At 31.7% G+C, this 22,678-nt stretch overlaps 1 protein-coding gene across 2 annotated transcripts in view; it reads right to left on the reverse strand.

The window, feature by feature from the left end:
• LOC143048307 (tripartite motif containing 13-like) overlaps positions 1-22,615 on the reverse strand; it is a 30,270-nt gene extending 7,655 nt beyond the window's left edge. For both annotated transcript variants that reach the window (XR_012969788.1, XM_076221930.1), the window contains exons 1-11: positions 22,544-22,615; positions 19,406-19,849; positions 18,819-18,917; positions 16,429-16,665; positions 15,883-15,905; positions 14,784-14,965; positions 10,938-10,990; positions 10,482-10,576; positions 7,215-7,286; positions 5,069-5,175; positions 4,097-4,255 (exon numbers count right to left, since the gene is read on the reverse strand). Coding sequence is in view for 1 of the 2 variants with exons in the window: in XM_076221930.1 (XP_076078045.1) it covers positions 4,097-4,255; positions 5,069-5,175; positions 7,215-7,286; positions 10,482-10,576; positions 10,938-10,990; positions 14,784-14,965; positions 15,883-15,905; positions 16,429-16,665; positions 18,819-18,917; positions 19,406-19,843 (1,465 nt within the window). In the remaining variant the exon portion in view is untranslated. The remainder of the gene's footprint in view (positions 1-4,096; positions 4,256-5,068; positions 5,176-7,214; positions 7,287-10,481; positions 10,577-10,937; positions 10,991-14,783; positions 14,966-15,882; positions 15,906-16,428; positions 16,666-18,818; positions 18,918-19,405; positions 19,850-22,543) is intronic.
• Between the last annotated feature and the right edge of the window lie 63 nt (positions 22,616-22,678).

Raw genomic sequence — 22,678 nt, forward strand, 5'->3', positions numbered from 1 at the left:
AAGGAGTTCAAAATGGATGTTGAAGACATCAAACACGATTTAAATGAGATAAAAGATCTGTTTAAAACAGTGACGCAAGAAAGAGAAAATGTTGGTCCGTTAAATAGACATAATGTTAGGAAGAAAGACCAATTTAATGCCAACAACAGCAACAGAGTAAATACATGTTACTCGTGCCACCAAGAGGGACATTACAGCAGAGATTGTCCTTTCTCAAGAGGAAAAAGAGGGAAACCAGAAAATATGAATACTTTCGGAGGAAACCCGCAGTTTGGATTTACAAGTCAGGATTATCAGAAATAGTTAGGACTATATATCAGATAAGCCTACACTGGCCAAATATCAGAGTATTTTTGTGTAGATTCTGATTTTTTATAATGTACATATGAAACTTGTGTGATTTATTTGTTTATTGAGAGGACTTGTAATATTAGTGTATACACTAAGTACATTAAGCACAAATATTTAGAGTATACAGTATTATAGATTTTTGCACTTTTGAAATATATTATGGTATTGAAATTGTTTTGAGATTTTTTGGAAACAGGTGATTTTTTATCAGAATCTGGAATTTGATGGTCCTATTGAATTGGCGTTGTTGTTTTTATGCAATAAAGATTGTTTAATACTATTTTGGTGGGAAGCTGCTTTCGGTGGGTGTATATTGACAGTTGGGATACTTTAGGTGCCATTTTTGTTTTGGTGCGAGAATAAGTAAAGGCTAATGATTAGTCTAGATTGTAATATACATTTTGGTTACACCATGGGTATGCTGAGCTATAGTCTACACCATTTTAGATATTTCTCGGGGAATACTGATGACTATTTTTTTTTTATTAGTTGTACTTTGTACCTATTTTTATGCTTATGTTTGTATGGTGCATCAGTATCGAAGATAGTGTATATATTTATATGCGGGGTACCCTTGTGGTATAGAAATTTATAGGACATTTTTTGGCTTATAGTTAGCCGGGTGTTTAAAAGAAGTTGAGCTTCATGAATTCCAGCGTCTGATAGAATAGAGAATCTTGGATTGAAATTTTAATGAAGTATATTAGTGCTGTAACTGGATGAATAAAAATAGAACTTTGTTTTTTCGTGACACTTTACTGTTATATAGGTATAAGAGAAGATATCCATACTTGGAAGAAAATTTTAGAAAAATGTATTTTGCCTTTTAAAGTATAAACAGGCGCATTAGTTTGTTAACACAGACATTAGTTTCTATGACATTAACAGGCGCAGTAGTTTGTTCATGTATGTTTCATTTTATTTTATTTGTATGATAAGAGGATTATGTACGTATGAATATTGTGAACAGAATATTTTAAAATGTATCAGTTGTCAGAGTTGACAAGACCATATTTCGAGGACGAAATGTATTCTGGGGGAGGGGCAGTGTTGTAAATGTGTATATTTGTTATTTCCAAGTAAAGGAATATTGTTATTATTGTATTAAGAGAGTTTATATAAGTTGTCAGAAGTTATTTCTAGTATTTAGTATATTGAATGAGTAATTAACGTACGTTTTACTTTATGTTATTAGCTGTATCGATAACGTCGTATATGGCGCAACTTTGTCATGTATTGTTCAGAACGTTACCGTTGGGTCAATATTTTAAGCGTGAACCCAAAAGTGTACATTTATGAGTTCTTAACTGGAAGAATTGATATGTCTAGATTTGTTTATTTATAAGGTTGTATTATTATAAGCATTTTGAGTCGAGGACTCCTATATTTTATGTAAGCGTTTTACGTTGTTTTTCTTCCTGCTTAGAATATTTACTTCCGGTAATTTGAAATAAATACCAGTGCAACGTCACGTTCGTCAGTCTTTGCTGTGTTTAGATTTGGCTTGCAGCAAGGCTCATCCCGGGGGTTCCTAGAGGTAAGAAGCAGCGCATTAGCTGTATGCCTCGCATTTTATATTACAAGTAAGGGTTATAATTAAGAGGTAAGAAGCAGCGCAGATAGCTGTATGCCTTGCATTTTATTTATATTGTCATTGTTATATTTAACTGTTTAAGCTAATCCCGTTTGACCCGTACGAAAATACAAGTAAGAATATTATTTAAGTATCTTCGCCCCGTATATGTTTATTATATATTATTGTTGGAATATTGTACTTGTATGGAGATATATCGGCAGTTCTAGATGTTTATTAATAAACGTATCATTTTTACTATTGATTATTTATTCACGCTACCAAGAGAGAACAAAAACAGATTTGACGTCCGTATTTATTTATTACCCCATGCATTTACTAGTTTTATCAGATATTCGTATTTGCTGGCTTTATAACTATACCAAAACATAGCGAGAAGCAGAAATTACGACATATATCATATAGTAATAACTAATAGTGTAATGAATACAATTTGTAATGAAAAAATAATGGTTTAATTTTTTGCTGAATTTTTTGTACCCACGAGCCACCTTAATAATACTAAGTTTACTGCCTTTGAAAAGTTCATATGAATGTACTAAAATATAATGGAGTATCCATGGTACTGTAAATCATCTAATTTTGTGTACAATTCATTTTTATTAAAGGGCAATAATTATACATGCTTTAATAAGGTATCGTAGGATGATTTCCTCAATTTGTTCAATTGTAAATCTTAAAATAATAAATGAAAGAAAAAGGTAAAATTATCATTTCAGGACAAGAACTCCTATAAAATTTGGTCTGACAGTTTTGATGTAAAATGTTAGAGCTCAACATTCTGAACATTTTTACCGTGTCAGATCTTCTCTATTATCTGATAAAGGTTTTCAAAATTATAAACAAACTTGCATTTTATCCCTTCTTTCTTTTTTAGCCATGTCTTCCATCTTGCTTTACAGGCCAGATCTTGGGACACATGTTTTATAACAACATACCCTAATGATGATTGCGGCCAAATTTTGTTAAATTTAGTTCAGTAGTTTCAGAAGAGAAGATTTAAATCTTTCAAAAGACAACAACGTAACGATGGACAACAGAAATCAAGTGATGAGAAAAGCTAACTTTGCTCTGTGGGCCAGGTGATTTTATAAGATTACTTGCAAAGAAAATAATAGAAGATGACAAAAAAATGCATAGATCTCTTGAAACTCAACTTGTTACAGGAAAATATTTTTGTATTGTCTTGCTTGTGTGACTAATGGTGTGTGCTCAAGATTCCAGTAGTATAAATCATATGTTAATGTCTATTGTTTAGCATATCAAGTTAATGGCATACATTAATAAACCCTGCATGGAAATAGACTACCAGACAGAGACAGACATATTTACTGTGCTAGCAAACAAGGTGTCATCCTGTACAACAATGATATAATCAGTTTTTGCTAATTGGACTTAGTATAAGATCTAATTGTTTTCATTTTTGATGCTTCAACACCATTTTTAAGCCCTGGCTTAGTGTGTTTTATTGGTGGAGGAAGCAGGAGTGCTCGGGGAAAACCACCGACCTTTGATAGGAAAACTGACAATCCTAGTCAATTAAAATTGGAGTTGAGTGCACCTGTAGAGTGGGGATCGAAGTCTACAACCTCAGTGTTGACTGGCTAGTGATTACAGTAGTAACTACTTGGACCACTCGGCCACCATGCCCCTAGTATAAGATCTAGAACAATGTACATGATGTATGGAGTAAAAATGATTTAATTCATTTAGTTAATTTAAGGTTCTAATTATTTTATACTATATGTATAACCATGAAATATATGTAAACTCATGTCTGACAAGAATGTGTCCCCAGTACACGAATGCCCCACTCGCACTATCATTTTCTATGTTCAGTGGACCGTGAAATTGGGGTAAACCCTCTAATTTGGCATTAAAATTAAAAAGATCATATCATAGGGAACATGTATACTAAGTTTGAAGTTGATTGGACTTCAACTTCATAAAAAACTACCTTGACCAAAAACTTTAACCTGAAGCGGGACAGACGGACGAACGAACGAACGGATGGACGAACGAACGAACGGACGGACGAACGGACGCACAGACCAGAAAACATAATGCCCCTCTACTATCGTAGGTGGGGCATAAAAAAGAAATGACAGAATACATCTACATTGTTTTATAAGATTTGTGACATATACAAACCACCCATTGAAGGTCTTTTCTTTGAGGTTGCTGTGACACATGATCCATAACTAGTGGATGGTTTTGGAGACTGACATGGTTGTAATGACTGAGTAGTATTCTCAACAGAACTTGAATCTTTTTGTGCCAATTCACTACTCTTTGAGATAATTGGGCTTGCTATGTTGAAAATAAGAATATCATTTCATAATTAATATCAGTTTGTTTTGTTCATAATAAATGTTGAAAAGGGTTGTAAATTCATTTAAGCAAGTATGCGAGGGAATAAGCTGTTTACAAGGCACATTTCTTCACAATTATTTTCCCTGTTTATTTGTGTATTGCATTGATGAATGACAATCAAGTAATACATATCAAATAGCATAATGACGTCTTCAAATAGTGAAATATGGAACAACAATTCGTTGGAAGGAATAGCAGAAATGAATTCAATATTTTGTAAAATTTCTTGATTTTTCTAGTTTGTATCGAATTCGGAGTATATTTTGCATGGGAAAGGTATGGACACATTAAAACAACAACTTAATATTTTGTTGAATTATATAAAAAGTTGCAAGAAAGAGTCTTGAATTTTTTTTTGTTGAGACAATATCTCGGCAAAGAATATATGGACTTTCCTAAGTGCACAAAACCAGTATTTTTCTTCATTTTTGTTAAATGTGCAGATATATTATGACACATGTATGACAAAATAAAAGTTTAAGTTTTGTCTTATTCATATATATATATTTCTTGATTTCAGGCAAAAGTTTTGAAGGCATTCTTATAAACCTGCCTTAATGTCCTTTCTCCTTCAGGACAGTCATGATTTTTTTTTTTATTTTCAAAATTAAAGGCAATCTTTTTTCTCTAATATAGACTGCAGGGAAAATAACAACCACATAATTGATTCTTCTTTTTACGTAAAATAAGCTATGTTCCTTATTTTCATGTTTTTTTCAAAATATATTTAAGCAAGATATTTTATCTTACCTGCCCTTTCAAGTATTTCCCACTGTTCTTTTTTGGCTTTAATCAAATTTATTTCTATCCCTTCCTCAGTTACTTTAGATGATGACTTGACCGGTTGAATTTCACGTCTGAAAATAACCCAAAAAAATTATTCATTCAATTTCAAGCACAACATAGATGATTGTTATTGCATTTAAATTGATTTGGAGGGGTAGCAAAGTAAGTTTTATTTTCTGGACATGCCTAATTTATGGTTAGATTTCCATTTGATATGTGCAATAAACAGCTGCGCCATGAGCGCATGATACGCCCGACGTCTTGTGTGGAAGTTTTATGCAATAATCATAAATAGTTACGGAGAAAGTTTTAAGCAATTACCATTTATTGCTTTTGAGACACGGCGGGACATGTGAAACCCCCCCACCCTGTTTTTTTTTTTACAAATATCACTAAAATAAAATTTTGAATCAAACCAAAAAGTATACAGATCTTTAGATTAATATAACAAAGAAGTGTGTACAGTTTCAAGCAGTAATCATAAATTGTTTTTGCGATACGGCGCGACATGTAAAAAAAAACCTCCCCTTTTTTACAAAATACTCAATAACTCAAAAATAAAATTTTGAGTCATCACCAAAAAGTATACAGATCTTTAGATTAATATAACAAAGAAGTGTGTAAAGTTTTAAGCAATAATCATAAATCGTTTTTGAGATACGGCACGACATGTAAAAACCCCCTCCCCCTTTTTTACAAAATACTCAATAACTCAAAAATGAAATTTTAAATCATCACCAAAAAGTATACAGATCTTTAGATTAATATAACAAAGAAGTGTGTAAAGTTTTAAGCAATAATCATAAATCATTTTTGAAATACGGCGCGACATGTAAAAAACCCTTCCACCTTTTTTACAAAATACTCAATAACTTAAAAATGAAATTTTGAATCATCACCAAAAAGTATACAGATATAAAGATTAATATAAGTAAGAAGTGTGTAAAGTTTTAAGCAATAATCAAGAATCGTTTTTGAGATACGGTGCGACATGTGAAAAAAACCACACCCCTGTTTTAGTTACAAAATGCCGTAACTCAAAAAGTTTAAATCTTATTTTCACCAAAAAGTATACAAATCATTTGACCATCATAAAAAAAACTATATGAAGTTTCATGAAATTTAGATAAGTCGTTCTCAAGTTACGGTGCGACATGTTTACGCCGGACAGACAGACGGACAGACGGAAGCACACCGGACATTTGTATACCATAATACGTCCCGTCAAAATTTTGACAGGCCTATAAAAATTGATCCAAGTAAGTATGTTAGATGCTGAGGAAGCCTATCCTCCACATCAATTTTAATAGAATAGAATATTTTCTTTCAAATTTATTTCTCTCATGAATAATAATACTTTACTTGATTGATCTATAGGACTATAATGGAGGAGGAATATAATATGCGGCAAAAACTGTTTCAACAGGAAAACAGACAAGGTACATGCAATCTAGTGCCACACACTGACCTTCTAAGAAAGGTTGTCTATTATTATCTGTGTGCAGAACACAAATATGCACTATATTACAGCTGGTTGACCGTTCTGGAATAACCGTTTCTCAAATTATATCGAACATGTTTCTTACGTCGTAACTACAATCCCCTTTCCTTTCATACATGTGTGACCTACCAAATTATACAATTTTACAGGATTTGTTATAACATGAACAACACGAAGGGTGCCACATGTGGAGCAGAATCTGCTCACCCTTTCAGAGCACATGAGATCACCCCTAGTTTTTGGTGGGGTTCGTGTTGCTTATTCCTTAGTTTTCTATGTTGTGTCATGTGTACTATTGTTTCTCTGTTTGTCTTTTTCATTTTTAGCCATGGCGTGGTCAGTTTATTTTCGATTTATGAGTTTTACTGTCCCTCTGGTATCAATCGTCCCTCTTTTACAGCAATTGAAAAACCACACCCCAAAAAATCATCTGAAAATTATTGAAAACACCATAATGCAAGAATTAATTAAAAAGAAAAACTGTCAGCATGAAACTAAATGAAAATACATACAGAAAAAGAATATTAATCAAGATGTATATGCCAGACACATCTACAGTGTGACATTAAAAGCCATTATCAATCATGAACATGTGTTTTTATTACTTACTGCAATTTGATCTCCCAGCCAAACACTGTTTCAGGAGTTGTATCCTTATGGAGGTTTAAGAACTCTACATTTCTGAAAGACAACAAGTAAGATACTGAAGGTTTTCCTATAGATACATTAACATCAAAAACATGTATTGATCTAGCTTTATAGCACTTCTTCACCTCGAACTAACATCTCAGCATTTCTGTGCACAAAATACAGTCTTTAAACATGGCATAAATCTAACTTTTGATTTACCATTATGTTTATATCAACATTCAGAATATAAAATGTAGTGTTACTTAAACTTACTCTCCATAAAATAATTTTATAAAAATGTTCTAATCACATGTATGACAACCATTAGTTTCTACATCCTTGTCCTTTGGTTTCTCGGGGATAGTTGTCTTGTTGTCAATCAAATCTCCATATCTATCACCTTTAAGAAAAGGCAACTGATTGCTTTCTCATTTTTGAAATGCATTTCCTACATAATCATGATAATATTATTGAGATGAATCAAAGAGCTGAAAGCTCTGAAGAAAAATGACGCCACTGTCTCTAATATTGGGATAGTTTTTATGCAAGTCTTGATTTTCACATACCGGAATTAGTTTAACAATGCAACATGTATCGTAAGCATATAATTGATATTCGTATATGTGTGTGTGTGTGTGAAGTGAAGGTGACAACTGGCTGGTTTTTTAAGACAAATGAATAGGTCAAGACTACCTGAATTGTACAAATAAATACCGTAGAAAGGCTTGTATATTTCTCACTGGTACATAGTCTGAATCCGGGTCCGTTCGCTTCCATTCACGTTTGCGCCCACTCATGTTCACCCCCTTTCACTTTCACACCCTACATGTTCGCATCCAATCTTAATTGGTTTTGTGTTTAATAACTCTGTAAGCAAGTGTTTTCTTATAAGTATAATTGTTGTCATTGTCTCAAAATAAAGTGAGACAGCATTTTTTTTTGTGTTGAATAAATCTTAATCATGTTTTGCATAGCGTATTGTTAAAAATAATAATAATCCTTTCTAAATAAAGTGGTATTTTGTCAACGTTTTATTTTGTGTTGAATAACTCTTAATCATGTTTTGGTAAGTGTATTGCTATAACTTTGTTTCATTGACTTGTTTCAAAATGAAGTGAGATTCTGACTATGTTTTTTTCTGTGTGTTGAATAAATTTTATCATGTTTTGGTTATATTAGTGGATTGCTATATTTTGGTTTCTATGTTTTATTGTTTCGTTGTTTCAGATCAAAGGGACCAAGCTGTTAAAAACAATTATCTTTTGTGTTTTTCCTTTAAAATCTTCAATGTTTTACTCATACCAAGCTATAAATACATTCAGTATTTACACCAAAGCAATTTAAAACAACAACCATGATTTTCCAATTATTCAACTTGAATTTGAATTAAAATTGGGCGCGAATGAGTAGAGTGCGAACAGACCTTGGTTGCGAATGTGCGAACGTGTAGGGTGCGAAAATGTATTGGGCGCAAACAGACCTGATACCACATAGTCTGAACCCCCTTCTCCCACAAAATATTAAGTAAATAATCTTTTTGTTACTGTTATCAAAGGTCTAATGAAACTCAGATAATTTCAAACATTTGTCAAAGAATTCTAGTCAAACCGGCACCTTGTTAAATTGGCACCTGGACAAATCAGCACCTGGTTAAAATCCACACCTGATATAGTCAATTCGTCACCATGTTAAATATATATTTTTAACAGTATTTTAAGCAAAAAGAGTAAAAATAAGAAAGGGGTTGCCAGATTTTTTTCAGTATTTAAGCAAAAAGTGTTAAATACTAATTTTCACATTTTTGGGTGTTCATGTACATTTTGTATATATTTATTTTTCTCAACTAAATGACTTTTTTGGTGTATTTTTAATGATATATATATATATGAGTAGTCCAAATAATTATTACATCTGGCAAGGCTTTTTTAATTTTATTCTGGAACACCTTCCTATGACCGCAAGGCTATGTTAATTTTTTTCTGGGACGCCTTCCTACGAACGTCGTAGGAAGGCGTCCCAGACAAAAAAAATAAATAGCCTTGCCAGACGTCATAATTATTTGGACTAATACATGAGATATTGGATATTTTTCTGCATTATTTTAACCAGTTGAGCATTTTACAGGATTGTTGGTTTAATGCTGTTTAAACTTTACTCAAAAAAACACCTTTAATTTGCTAATTATTTGGCATGAAAGTTTGATTTATTGAAAGGGACTCATAGTTTTCCATTTTATTTTAATAATTGTCTAATTGTTAAAACAACAGCTTTGGTAAGGGCTTCGTTGTTTACCTTTATACACAACAACATATTCACTTTCGTTTCGTTGTTTACCTAAATACACAACAACATATTCACTATGTACTTGGTAACAGTAATTAATTAATTGAATAGAAAATATTATAACAAATATTATTGGATGCCGAATTGACGTCAAATAGGTGCCGATTTGACTAGATGCCAATTTAACCAGGTGCCGACTTGACTTGTACGTTTCAATTCCTCTGCGATCGTTTGCGGTATTTTCTTGAGAAAACCTATTTTCCATCATCAAAGAGAAGAAGAAACTGCTTTAAAATGATTCTGGAACGCTTCATGATTGTTAAAATAAGTTTAATTCACTCAAACAACAATTTTAAAACTTGCGATGTTTAAACAGGAAGTTTCAAAAGCACGTGTAAAAGAAGAAATTAACCGGTGAGAGAGGAAATCCGTACATGACAGTTATCACTATAGTACGACTTTGAAAGTAAAACAGTTCAATCCTTTTGTAAAACAGTCTTTAATATACCTATCACATTAATGTTTGAAGGGTCTTAACCTTATTCAAACCATATAAGTCGGTACGAAACACCAAAACGGAATGAACAATAACCGATTACGTTTTGTAGTTTACAAATTCTAAACTAGTTCCCGTCAAACTACAACACTTTGTTCGAGTGTAGTGGAATACAAGCAGAAACCAGTTAGTTTGTAAAATAGTAAATATGAAACCGAGTGTAAACTGGTTCCTGGCTGATTACTACACAATGATCATGCATAATGATAACATAAGCAGATTCCAGTTTGTATGGAAAATAGTAAATACGAAACCAAGCGCGGTAGGCAGAGAAATGTAATGAAGTTCAGGTCGGCAGTAATGGAACAATGACTGCGTCATTTTCCAAAAATAACTTATACATGTTACAATATGTTAAAATGTGTGATGACCTTAAATATTGTTCAATTGTCCAAAGACTATCTTACAATGTGCTAAAGTGAACCATGACCTTCTGTCTATCAAACATACAGTCTAGTGACATAACATTCTTCAATGGAATTACAGCTTTAATCTGCTCCTCCTGCAAAAAAAAGTTAATAACGGCTATGAGAAAAAATTATTGAATAGATCTAGCATCCATAGTCTGTTTTGATTTAATTATTTAAGTTAAAAGAAGTTTGTGATTCACCAAACCATAACAGTTAACATACAATGAAATGTACTGTTATTCAGAAATTACTGTGAGCAATTATTATTGCGATTTTCACATGATCTACCAAATTTATAAATTTTAATTAATTTGATTTTAGAAAAGCTGTATATTAATATACAAATCAGATATTAGAAAACCATGGCCATTTCTTAATATTTTGAAAATCGCTAAGTTAAGTTATTTGCATAAAAATTAAAACCACTGTGTTGCTCTTGAGCTTTGAACTTACCATTTCAGTTATTTTGATGCTGTAGGGTAAATTATTCAGACTAAATATCTTTTCTGAAATAAATAAAAAATTATAAATAATAACTATTAAACTAATTACACTGTTATCTCTTAATAAATAAGGAAAGTGTTTAAGGGGGCTCGCGGTATAAAAATCGATTTTTTTTCTAATTCAGGATTTCGCTGTTTTTTTCTATAAATAAACTTTTTCCTATACCTAATAGAAAAATAAAATTAAAATATGGGGTCACTGTTCATTTGAGCTCACAATCTGCCTTCAAAAGAAACATGCATTTTTGTTTAGGTATTTTTTTTCTGTTGAACTAATAGGAGAAAAAAAGGTAATATCGAAATAAAAAAAGAACTAAATTACAGAAGTTGTTTAAATTTTATAATAGTTTAGTTTAAGTACAGCTTATTTGAAAATAATAATAAAAATTTTAGGTCACCGATGAGTTATAAAAGATATAAAATTGGGATTTTTTTCACCAAAGGGAGATAATTTGGAGCTTTTTCAAAAGTCATCTTGGGCTAAAACTAATTGATTTTTTTGGTTAATGTTTGTACCATATCATTAAGTAACAACATATTATAGTGTAATAAATAAAATTTGCATTGAAAAAAAAATGTTTAAATATTTGCTCGCAGGCCTCCTTAACCTACAAATGAAGTCTAATTGTGTGGCTTTCATTACCTGTATGATAATTTCTAGAACAATATCTCATTGTGTATATATATAACATCCTTATACCAATGTTACAATAGCAGAATTATGCATATGGACCATAATTTGCTATTGGGCTCGTTTCCTATAACGATAGAAAAGTGATAAAAATGTGTATTACTGTAAGAAAAGTTGTAACTACATCCAAAGATGCCTTTATTTTTATCAACATACAAGTGTATGGTACTCTTCCCTAGAAAAAAAATTGAAGTTAACAAATTTCAAAGATTATACGACCGTATTTTTGTGTCGTTTCTCGCGTTACTTTTCGCTTCCGAAGTGCATAACGCTGACTCATTTATAGATAATCGTCACGGGCAAATTCGTAACTTTTGCTTTCAAATAATAAAGAACATCGACCAATAAGAATAGTCAGAAGAAAATGCCGAGAACTATAAGTATTTCTGTAGCAGGTGTAAGAACACTAGCGTTACTTTGGTTTCCTATTTCGTAACGCAAATTTTAGATGATGTAATCTGCTTTGTTGTAATAGAATTCTTTATAACAATATGCAAATATGAACTCTAGCGTTATGTTCAAACAGGTAAATCAGAGATGATTTACATTCTAGAGTTGTTCTTCGTAATAATTAAGTTAGAAAATGACGTTATCGTTATGTGTTACATTTCACAAGAAACAGAAGTCCAGTTATTTCCTTTTTTTTATTAAAATTGTTTTTGTCGTTAAGTTCTAATCATTTCCGGTCATACGTGAAACATGTGACTAACATGTGATCACGCCCTTACGGCCGGATATATGAAATACTAGGTCTAAACATTGTTTTTGTTTCCAACGGGATGTTAGCAAACATAATCTGTAGACTTGTTTCGTCTTGTTTAAAAAAGAAAAATACAATTTTCAAAGAGATTGTGCCGGGGGTCTATTATTTTTCCTATGTGCATAATGTTACATACGATCTTGTGTGAAAATAAATGCCCAATGACTTGACAAAATCGATTTCAGATTTGACAGACGTTATAACACACTTCGTTTCCGGATAACGATGTAAAGGGTCCTTGGAAAATTCAATCGACATTACATCTCTTATCATTGTGCCGATGCTCGTTGGATTGATTTTGCTTCAGCAGTAAATATTACTGGATATTTTAGGTGAATAAAGATAATTGAATAAAAAATACATGTTAATATACCGTTACACTTGGAATGTACACAGTTGGTATCTTTGTCACAATTTTTAATTATTTTTTTTTATTCATGTTCTGCAAACACTTTTCAGAAACGCAATAAACTTGTCAAAGGAGAAGTAAACTTTTACCATGCATGACTTGAAAGGAAGTACTTTATTGATTTTAGCCCACTAAAGTGGGTTAAAATGTGGAAACCATGTAGATGGTGTACAGGTTACAAATATCACATGGTGCCTATTTTAAAGATTTTAATTACAAGTTAAAAGTTTTTTTCTTAACTGGATTTAAAGAATTTTACATTGCCAATGATTTGGAATAAATTGTATATAACTGGAATTTCAAAACCAAATATAAATACATTTTTTTGGCTAAAACATCAAGATACAACGATTATGGTATCCTGTATCAATGAAGAAAATATGGAAATTTCTGAATAAATTGTACTAATTGTTTTCAAAACAAGCACATATTTAGGAGTTTTATAATACTGTTACATTTAAGATGGATTTTAAGAAAAAGTATACTGTTCAGATTATTTTAAGCAGATTTTGCAATAAAATAAAACTATAAAAATGCTTTCGGTTTCTTATGGTTTCCTGTCGCGTTTAAAAAAAACTTTAATTTAACATTGAAAATAGATTTTAAATATTAACATGAAGCAAGTAACACTAGTAATGGTGTTCATTTATGTCTTTTGAAATATATTGTGCAAAATAAAGAAAATAAAGATTGGTTTCCTGTTTGGTTTCCTGTCACGTAAACAGTGAATCAAAATGTATTAATTTTTTCTTGAAAAACTCAATTGTTCCATTAATACTATTCCAACACCAACACAACCCACAGAATAAAAGTTAAAGTTTTAGAACTTATAAAAAAGGATACAAAAAGAAACCAATGGCCGAATACCAAATTATGGTCCATATATTGGAAGACAAATACATAGTTCAGCTTTGATACCTAGTCATGCTAGGTAAGGAATAACTGTAATATTTCTATGAAGAAATAACATCAAAAATGTGGTGCCCACTGAATAACCTGCTTATAGTCGCCGTCAGCTGAAATTCGTAGCGGTTATCAGTAAAAATAATCTAAACTATCAATCGCGTTCACTCGAGATATGGTTTTTCACATTCCATTCATAAATCGCAAAAAGAAAAACCACTACTGACCTACCTTTTAAGTGATCGCACTGTAATAATCCTGACCTTCACTTTTTCATAGACTATTTTGAATGGTGGAATCAGCCATTGTTTTGACCGGAAGTGTTTCCGTGGAGTTCAATTTCATAAAATTTGCATAAAGCGCGGGAAACCTTATCACATCAATGAAAGGAACATTTCAGGAAACTGCGTAGTGACGAATGTCATATGTAAACAAATGATCCTCATAGAAACGAAGATGGCGGAATTACAATGGAAAATATTCTGGAAAATGTGAAGGTCAGGATTATTACAGTGTGATCACTTAAAAGGTAGGTCAGTAGTGGTTTTTCTTTTTGCGATTTATGAATGGAATGTGAAAAACCATATCTCGAGTGAACGCGATTGATAGTTTAGATTATTTTTACCGATAACCGCTACGAATTTCAGCTGACGGCGACTATAGTAGGTTATTTTTAAGGTGTGCACCACATTTTTTTAGGTGATTTGGAATAGACAGAACAAATATTACAGTCTTTCCTTAATATTTAATTCTAGATTCTGTTTTAATGAGTAAATCATGAAAAAACATTGATGGTCACATGACAAAATTAAGTCTATGAGCTAATAGATAAAAAATATTCAGCCAATCAGAAAACATGTGGTACCTCAAAAATTAAATAATTTGTAATAAAAAAAAAGTAATATTAAGCAAAACATTTCTTGAACCATGGTACATTTCCTGCTACTATATATCAACCCCTGACAATTTATGACTGTTTTAAGTTTATTTCTAACAATTAATTTAAAAATATACACGTGTCCAAAGTACTTACTCTCATCTAAAATTTCTACTGGTAGCTCTATATTATCTTCCTCAACACCAGATATTGTCATTTTAAAACTGTTACTAAATTCTTCTAATGTTTTCCTCCATATAGGATCTAATGTCATGTGAATTGCCTTCTTTGGAAGGTCCATTGCATAATCTGATAGTTTTTCTATATTATGGTCTCCCCTTAAAAAAACAGCATTTCAGATCTTTGGTTTTTATTAATTTTTATAATGGTCTATTAAATAAATTTATAACTTGTTCCTTGGGATGTCATGTCACTCATGTATATATTTTTCTAAATATTTATACTCTAAATATTTTCTAGGCCTTCTTATGTTATATTGATGCTTGTTTTAATGCACTGGTTATAAAACTGTAGACTATTATAATTATAAATATTGTATTTCCTGTAATAATGGAGGGTTGCTGCTCACATGGAAGCTATCAAACTTTAAGTTCCAAGTGGTGAAATTGAAATAATTCCTTCGTTAATTTTACGGAAGCCATCACCAGTTGGGTGACAGTTATTGAATATCTATTTCACAGATGACAGTAAATAGGTTCCAAATGTCATAACTACAATCCCGTCCCATTTTCACTGAATTTGACCTACTGAATTAGACTGTATACCAAGTCTGTACTAACATGAGCAACACATCAGGTGCCACAAATGGAACAGGATCTGCTTACACCTCCAGAGCACATGGGTAACCCCCAGTTTTTGTTGGGAATCATGTTTTCTTTGTTGTGTTTATTTTACTATTGTTTGTATGTTGGTCTTTTTTTCCTTTTTAGCCATGATGTTTGTCAGTTTATTTTCAAGTCATGAGTCAGAATGTCCCTTTGAGATTTTTGTATCTTTCTCGCCTCTCTTTGTATGTATAAAGCCTTTGGACATACTGAATAAACAATACTGTTTTTGTGGTAGCAATAAAATTCTTTAAACATGTTAAAATACAACATTGGAAAAAAACAATTACCGGTAGTGATGTGTAAAGAAAGATTTCAAAAATTGTCTTCCTTGGTTTTTTTTATCTGCTCTTAAATACATAGATAAGATTTTTAATCATTCACTTGCATGTACATTAATTCTAAAATACCTTTTGGTTATTTCTGTAAATGTCTGAAATGAAAAAGTATAATCATTGATAATGTTAATTATGTTTTAATAAATAAATTCAAGATAAATAATTTTTTTTCTTTTAAATTGCATTTTCATTTTTTAAATACTAATTGATGTGCATACAAAATAAGTGTATATTGCTATTACTGTGTTTGTCTGAAATTTGTATCTTTAAGTCATTTCTTTCTCAGAAGCTGCAATTTATACTTTTATATATGTATTTGCATGCTGTATATATATATATATATTCTTATCTAAAGCAGATTTCTTCTGCTTAGACTGAATTGTCACAACCTAATGCTTGTAAAGGGTAAATAGATGTTCATTACAAATTACTAATAGCTTTGTTGTGAAAGTTTACACAAAAAGGACAACAAACAAAATGAATGTGACATTTAAATTTAATTAGAATTTTTAAGGTAAAATGAGAAACACAGGGTTACCATCATACAGCATTGTACAATAAGAGTTATAAATACATTTATTCATCAAGATTGATTGATTGTTCATCAAGATAACCTACCAATAATGTCCTAGCAGGATCAGTGTCGGATATAATATCAGAGATCAGCTTTTTCACATTTATAAGATCTTTCTCTACTATTTTCTTTTTATTTTCACACTGTGAGATCAGCTGATTGGTCATTTTACAATTGTAGGCAATCATTCCACTTATTCTGTCCACCATATACTCATTCAACATGTTTTTCAGTAATTTTATCTCTTTAGAAATATGATCATTTCTCATTTGTCTCCCTGCCTATAAAACAATGATAACATATAGATATAAAGGTTACAATGGTTTTACAGAATCAATATAACCTCAGATCTGTGTACAGCCTCAAACCTGTGCCCCATTGTGGCGTCAATCGCTTATCTATGTCCCTTAAAAAAGATACTGCCTCAAATCTGTGTCCTATTTTTAAATTAGTTTTCAATCATGTCAGACGTCATTCGCAAATCTTTGTCTGTTAAAAAAGACAAGGCCTAAAATCCCTATTTTATAAACTTTTTACAGTTGGTTTCGCCATGCACAAATTTATGCCCATGTACAAATGTAATAAATGAATTACAGCCTTATAGGATTTTTTTTTTAAAGTCCTTTCACACAGTTCAATGTTAAATTTGGATGTGTTCTCCATCAGTCCATGATATGTGTGTGCTTTTAAAACATACACACTCCTCTGTTTGAATTGCGATCGTTTTTAATATAATACGACATCTAACGAGTTAATTTTTCTCAACTTGTCGTATCCGTAACCGTATCGTAGACGTAGGGAGACAACTCGAAACGATAATATGGAAGACTCCATTTCAGCTGAAGGGGTGTTGTAGTTACATCTTTACGATGTGGACTACATTTATTTTAATTTAAATGATGCATATGATTTAAAATGCAACAACAATAAGCCTCAATAGCAGACAGACATAGAAAGGATCCCATGAGTTTCAAATTGATCAATGGAGTGGGGAATCCAGAGCAACCATTCAATCTGATACCCCTTGAAGTCGAGAAACTATATGCATGCGCATAATAACATTAACGAACCCTAGACTTGTGATTTGGAGCAAGAACGTATATAAATTAAACAACCTAGATGGTTCTCCGTTTCTTTATGAGAGTACAATATCAAATATCAGTTTAATAAAGGTGACATATTAAGAAAAACTCCACTTTAGTTCTTAATATACATGATATATGACAGAAATAGATTTATGGGAATTCAGACTCGCAATTTACTCTCGCATTTTATCAAAACTGGGGAATTCCCTCTGATGTGTTTCTAAATTTTTAAAAACACTAAATATAAATACTGCTTTTAAAATTCAGATTTTTCATGTTGTTAAAAACACGCATATATATGTCAAGGGAAATATCAAACATGAAGATTATGAGAAGAACATTATAGGAAAATTGTTTAAGTTCAATCCCTTTGTTTGTTTTTACCTTTTAAAGCAAGACAATCATAAGAATCTGAGATGTTCCTTAATGTTTAGAATAAAATGGTTGATGTGAGGGCATTGCCCTGAGTCAATGGTATAAGTCTACAGATTGCTTGAAAGCAATCGTATCCCAAAAAACGGGGCTTTGGCAACGATGTTTTTCATTTGATTGAAACCGAATGAGGAACTTTTGTAGGGTATACATACCTTCCATACATAATGTTATGTTTGCATAAAATTGAACCTAGAAGTTTCAGAGAGGATGATAAAAATGTCACTGTTCATATAGCTAGGGTTTCAAAAATATGTGAGAGTGAGATTTGCCTGTGTACATGTAGATAACTGTCAGATTTTTAGTGTGCTTTTTTTTTTATTAACAATATGATTCAACTATACATATAGACTGGTTCCATATCTCTGTGTATACAAAAATCAAGTATTCAATAAATTTATTTTATATATTGTGCTTTTCTTTTAAACTCTAAAAATCATTTATAATATTAAAAATATGGATTTTATTTACATAAATCAGGTCCTTAGATTTCTTGCTTGGGTTGTTTTATATACATTGTATAAATCATTTTAAATTGGTCAATTGCTGGGCCTTTAAAGCTGACTATAGGTTTTACTCATTGTTGAAGGTTGTGGGGTCATCTATAGTTTTAATTTCTCTGTCATTTGGTCTCTGGTGAAGTTATATCATTATCATCATACCACATCTTCTGATTTTTGTACATGTATTTGCGTTATATATTCTTTTACTGACGTCCTTGACTGTTCAAGTTGCATATAAATCTAAAGCAATTTTACAAGCCAATGCATTAGGACTAGTGTTGAAGTGTGAAGACTGTAACAGTGTCAGTTATTGTTAATATAACAACATGATCAGATTGATTGTACACTACATTGTACCGGTTCAGTGTACTTGTATTATACAGTATAATTCTACTGTCATGACTGTACATGTACCTGTTCAGTATTCATAATTCCATTCCAATGTTCAACAGCACCTTCTAACTGTCTTTGTTTCATATGCAGTCCTGGTAATAAAGTCAACTCCATTTTACTCTGTCACAAAAATAAGATAGAATAAACTTTAAACCTTTAAACAATGACTAAATAGATGTATAACAGTGCACAATTCCTAATACTTATATTCTACATTACATAATTAGTGAAACCAGAAAACAAATTAATACAAATTTATGTGATCTGCAACTTCTAAACATTATGAACATTTTTTTTCAGCCTAGGTTGCTGTTCTATACATCTCCTAATGTTCATATTTTTTTCTAGTAGATTTGTATTTAATATTGTAAATGTTGTAGAATGCTTCTTCGTTTTGCATGTTTTGTGTTCTTTTAAAATACATTGAAATAGGTGAAAATTTATCATTGATATAAATACACAAAATGAATGTATGCTTTCTAGTAACACACTTAACTACAAAATATTTGTCAGGTTGAACAACACAGAACATGCAGAAGTGGATAATATTCACTTCTGATGATCAGAAATGATCCAGTGAGTTCAAAGTTCATCTAAAAACAACAAACCTTGTATCTTTCACACACTTTCTTTACATCATCTATCTTATGTCCTTTGTGGTCTCCAAAACAAGTAAAACACATTAGTGACAAACAGTCCTCACAAAATAAACCTACATCTTGATTATGAATGGTGCACATGACTTTTTTCAATCCCATCACCTGTTTAAACTTTTCAACTATATTAGCCAAGCTGAAATTTTTGGGCAAGTTTTCAACATTAGGTATCATATTTCTCTTGCGACAAGTTGGACAGGTACAAATGACATAGCCTCTTGGAAAGACCTGCTGTGTAGCATCCCGAGCTGTTTTCTGTTCAATACATTTAAAACAGAAGCTGTGTAGGCACGGCAACGAGATAGGTCTTTCAAACAAATCCAAACATATGGGACATATCAGTTCCTCTTGTAGCATTGTAATGTTTTTAGAATTGTCAACTTCTGCCATTTTTGTCTGAAAAAAATAAAACTTTTATGTCATGTATGTACACGTTAATCATGCAGGGGGGCTACTTATAAATACAAGTGATTTCAAAATCATATATGGTCCAAGGACCACTGGCAGGGTTTCAACTATATGTCTCCATTTAAATGCATTGAGCATCAATGAAGTGAATACAAAATGGCATTGATTTTAAATCAACAGACACATGTCTGATTTCAAATTAAAAATTAAACAGATTTCAAGACAAATGATGTTTTCTTAAGCATGTTTAGAGTTCATTACAGTTCTCATCTTTCAGTTATTTACGATTTTGTCATGGAACTACTGCAAACATTGCAAATATGGAACAATTTGATACCCAATTAATATAATTCCAAGGCCATTAGTTGGCACCAGAAGTGATGAGCTTAGCAGCACATCTATTTTGGACGGGCAAATATCCACTTTTTGTTACAGGACAAGCTCTGATGTTCCACGGACCCAGCTTGTCTAGCAAAACAGCTGTTGGACGTCAGAGTAATCTCGGAATAAAGCTGGTAGACATGGTAGAAGTTTCTATAATTTTTATATATGTAGTATTCGTCCCAATATATAGAAGTACACTCCACAGTAAAAATCTTTTTGAGATATAGCAGGTTGAATTTTTTTCAATTTAAATTTGTTGTCAAAAAGAAATGTACTACATTGACAGTTCTCATCTTTCAGTTATTTACGATTTTGTCATGGAACTACGGCAAACGTTGCAAATATGGAACAATTTGATACCCAATTAATATAATTCCAAGGCCATTAGTTGGCACCAGAAGTGATGAGCTTAGCAGCACATCTATTTTGGACAGGCAAATATCCACTTTTTGTTACAGGACAAGCTCTGATGTTCCACAGCCCCAGCTTGTCTAGCAAAACAGCTGTTGGACGTCAGAGTAATCTCGGAATAAAGCTGGTAGACATGGTAGAAGTTTCTATAATTTTGATACATGTAGTATTTGTCCCAATATATAGTAGTACACTCCACAGTAAAAATCTTTTTGAGATATAGCAGGTTGAATTTTTTTCAATTTAAATTTGTTGTCGAAAAGAAATGCACTACGAAATAACTCTTTTGCCATCTGCTGATATTAAAATTTAAAACTACAATGGAGTCCCTGGTGTCCGCTCATTAGCTGAATTAGTCACATCAACAAAGTAACACAAATGAAATCGTTGCTGTTTATTGTTTTAGCCTTCCGAAGGGATAAAAAAAGAATAAAATTGATAAGTTCAAGAGTTAAATACATTTTGTAATAACTGCAATCCTGTGATTTACAATATTTCGCCAATTTCCATTAAAAAATCACATCATCAGATAAAATTTGTTTTACTTAGGTCAAATTTATATCAGATTGAAATAATCCTTGGTAATGTGCTTGTTTCAAATTCGGCTATATTTCGGATTAGACATGTTCATGATGTTAGAAACTCTTTCCTTTTTTCAAAAAAAGCTATTTTTGGACGGCATGCACGAAATCACCGGACATTCGAGGAACGCTCAGAGCAGGGGTTTCCCTAATTTTGGACACACATTACACAAAATCTTCAGGGTGAAACCATACGAACAGAAGATTTTATGAAAAAAAAGTATGTTATAAATGTGTTCACACAATATTGTCCAATTATTGGTTTTCTCAGTTGAATGAAGTGAAGTCATAAGTCTAATAGGTGCGGGATACACTGGACTGCACGGTCACCATACTATTATTATGGGGACGAAGTCCCCAATTACTGTAGAAAAAATAATTTAAAAAAAAAGAAAAATCAAGGGGAAAAAAGGGTACAGTATTTCCGTTTCTTGTTTGAACAGATTTTGAAGTTACAAAAAAAAAAAATTCATACAGACTTCATCCCCTTTCACAGGTAAAGCCTGCCTCATATTAGTGATTTAGCATGTTTTAGGCTTTGAAAAAGCAGAATACAAAAATTTTCAAAAAAAGACAGATTTTACAAAATCACTGAATCAAGTATTAATTTTAGGATTTAAAATGTAATAAATATATAATATTTTTTTGGTATTTTCCCAACAAGGTTGATTTTTTATTGACATATTGTTCAAACTTCAAAGATAGGGATATTTGCATTTAGAAAACAACAATGAGGGTGGTAAAGGGTTATTTTCGTGCAACGTGATCGCTGTTTTTTATTTCACGTTCAACGTGTTTTTACTTTTTTATTTGACGTTCAGTCGTGCAAGACGGGTGCCTCGTACAACGTGTTCTGCTTATTTAATTTAACGTGCATCGTGATTTTCGAAGTCTTATTCTGCGTGCTCGGTATTTTCAAATAAAATTCAAACACTTGGCAGGGATCGTCAAGAAATACTTTTTTAAAAGCCGTAAACAAATTAAATCATAAATGAGTATACTAAATCGGGAATATCAAGTAAAACAAAGAGTTAATATATACAAAAAGACAGTGATTCAGTCACAAAAGGTTCACATAAAAGTATTTATTTTTCGTGCAACGTTCATTACAGAAATTATTTCACGTTCAACGTGAAATTATGTCTTATTCCACGTTTTTTCCGTGCAAGCACCCCCCTTTACCACCCTCAACAATATACACGATACATGCTTTTAGAGTCTATTCATGTATTGCTGGATGAAAACTTGTTTTTATAGTGATTGACAGAATCAACACAATATATGCTTATAACCCTGGTGATCTAACCTTTCTTTTTTTTTATAAAGTGGTGAGACTTGTGAATGTCGCAATGTTCTTCTGTTAACTTGAAAATGCCGCCCTATAGTTTATGAATGTCGTAAAAAAATTTCTTGATTTCTTCTCGTTTTTAAAGCATATAAG

This window comes from Mytilus galloprovincialis, chromosome 10 (genome assembly GCF_965363235.1).
Source record: "Mytilus galloprovincialis chromosome 10, xbMytGall1.hap1.1, whole genome shotgun sequence".
Classification (NCBI taxonomy): Eukaryota; Metazoa; Mollusca; class Bivalvia; order Mytilida; family Mytilidae; genus Mytilus; species Mytilus galloprovincialis.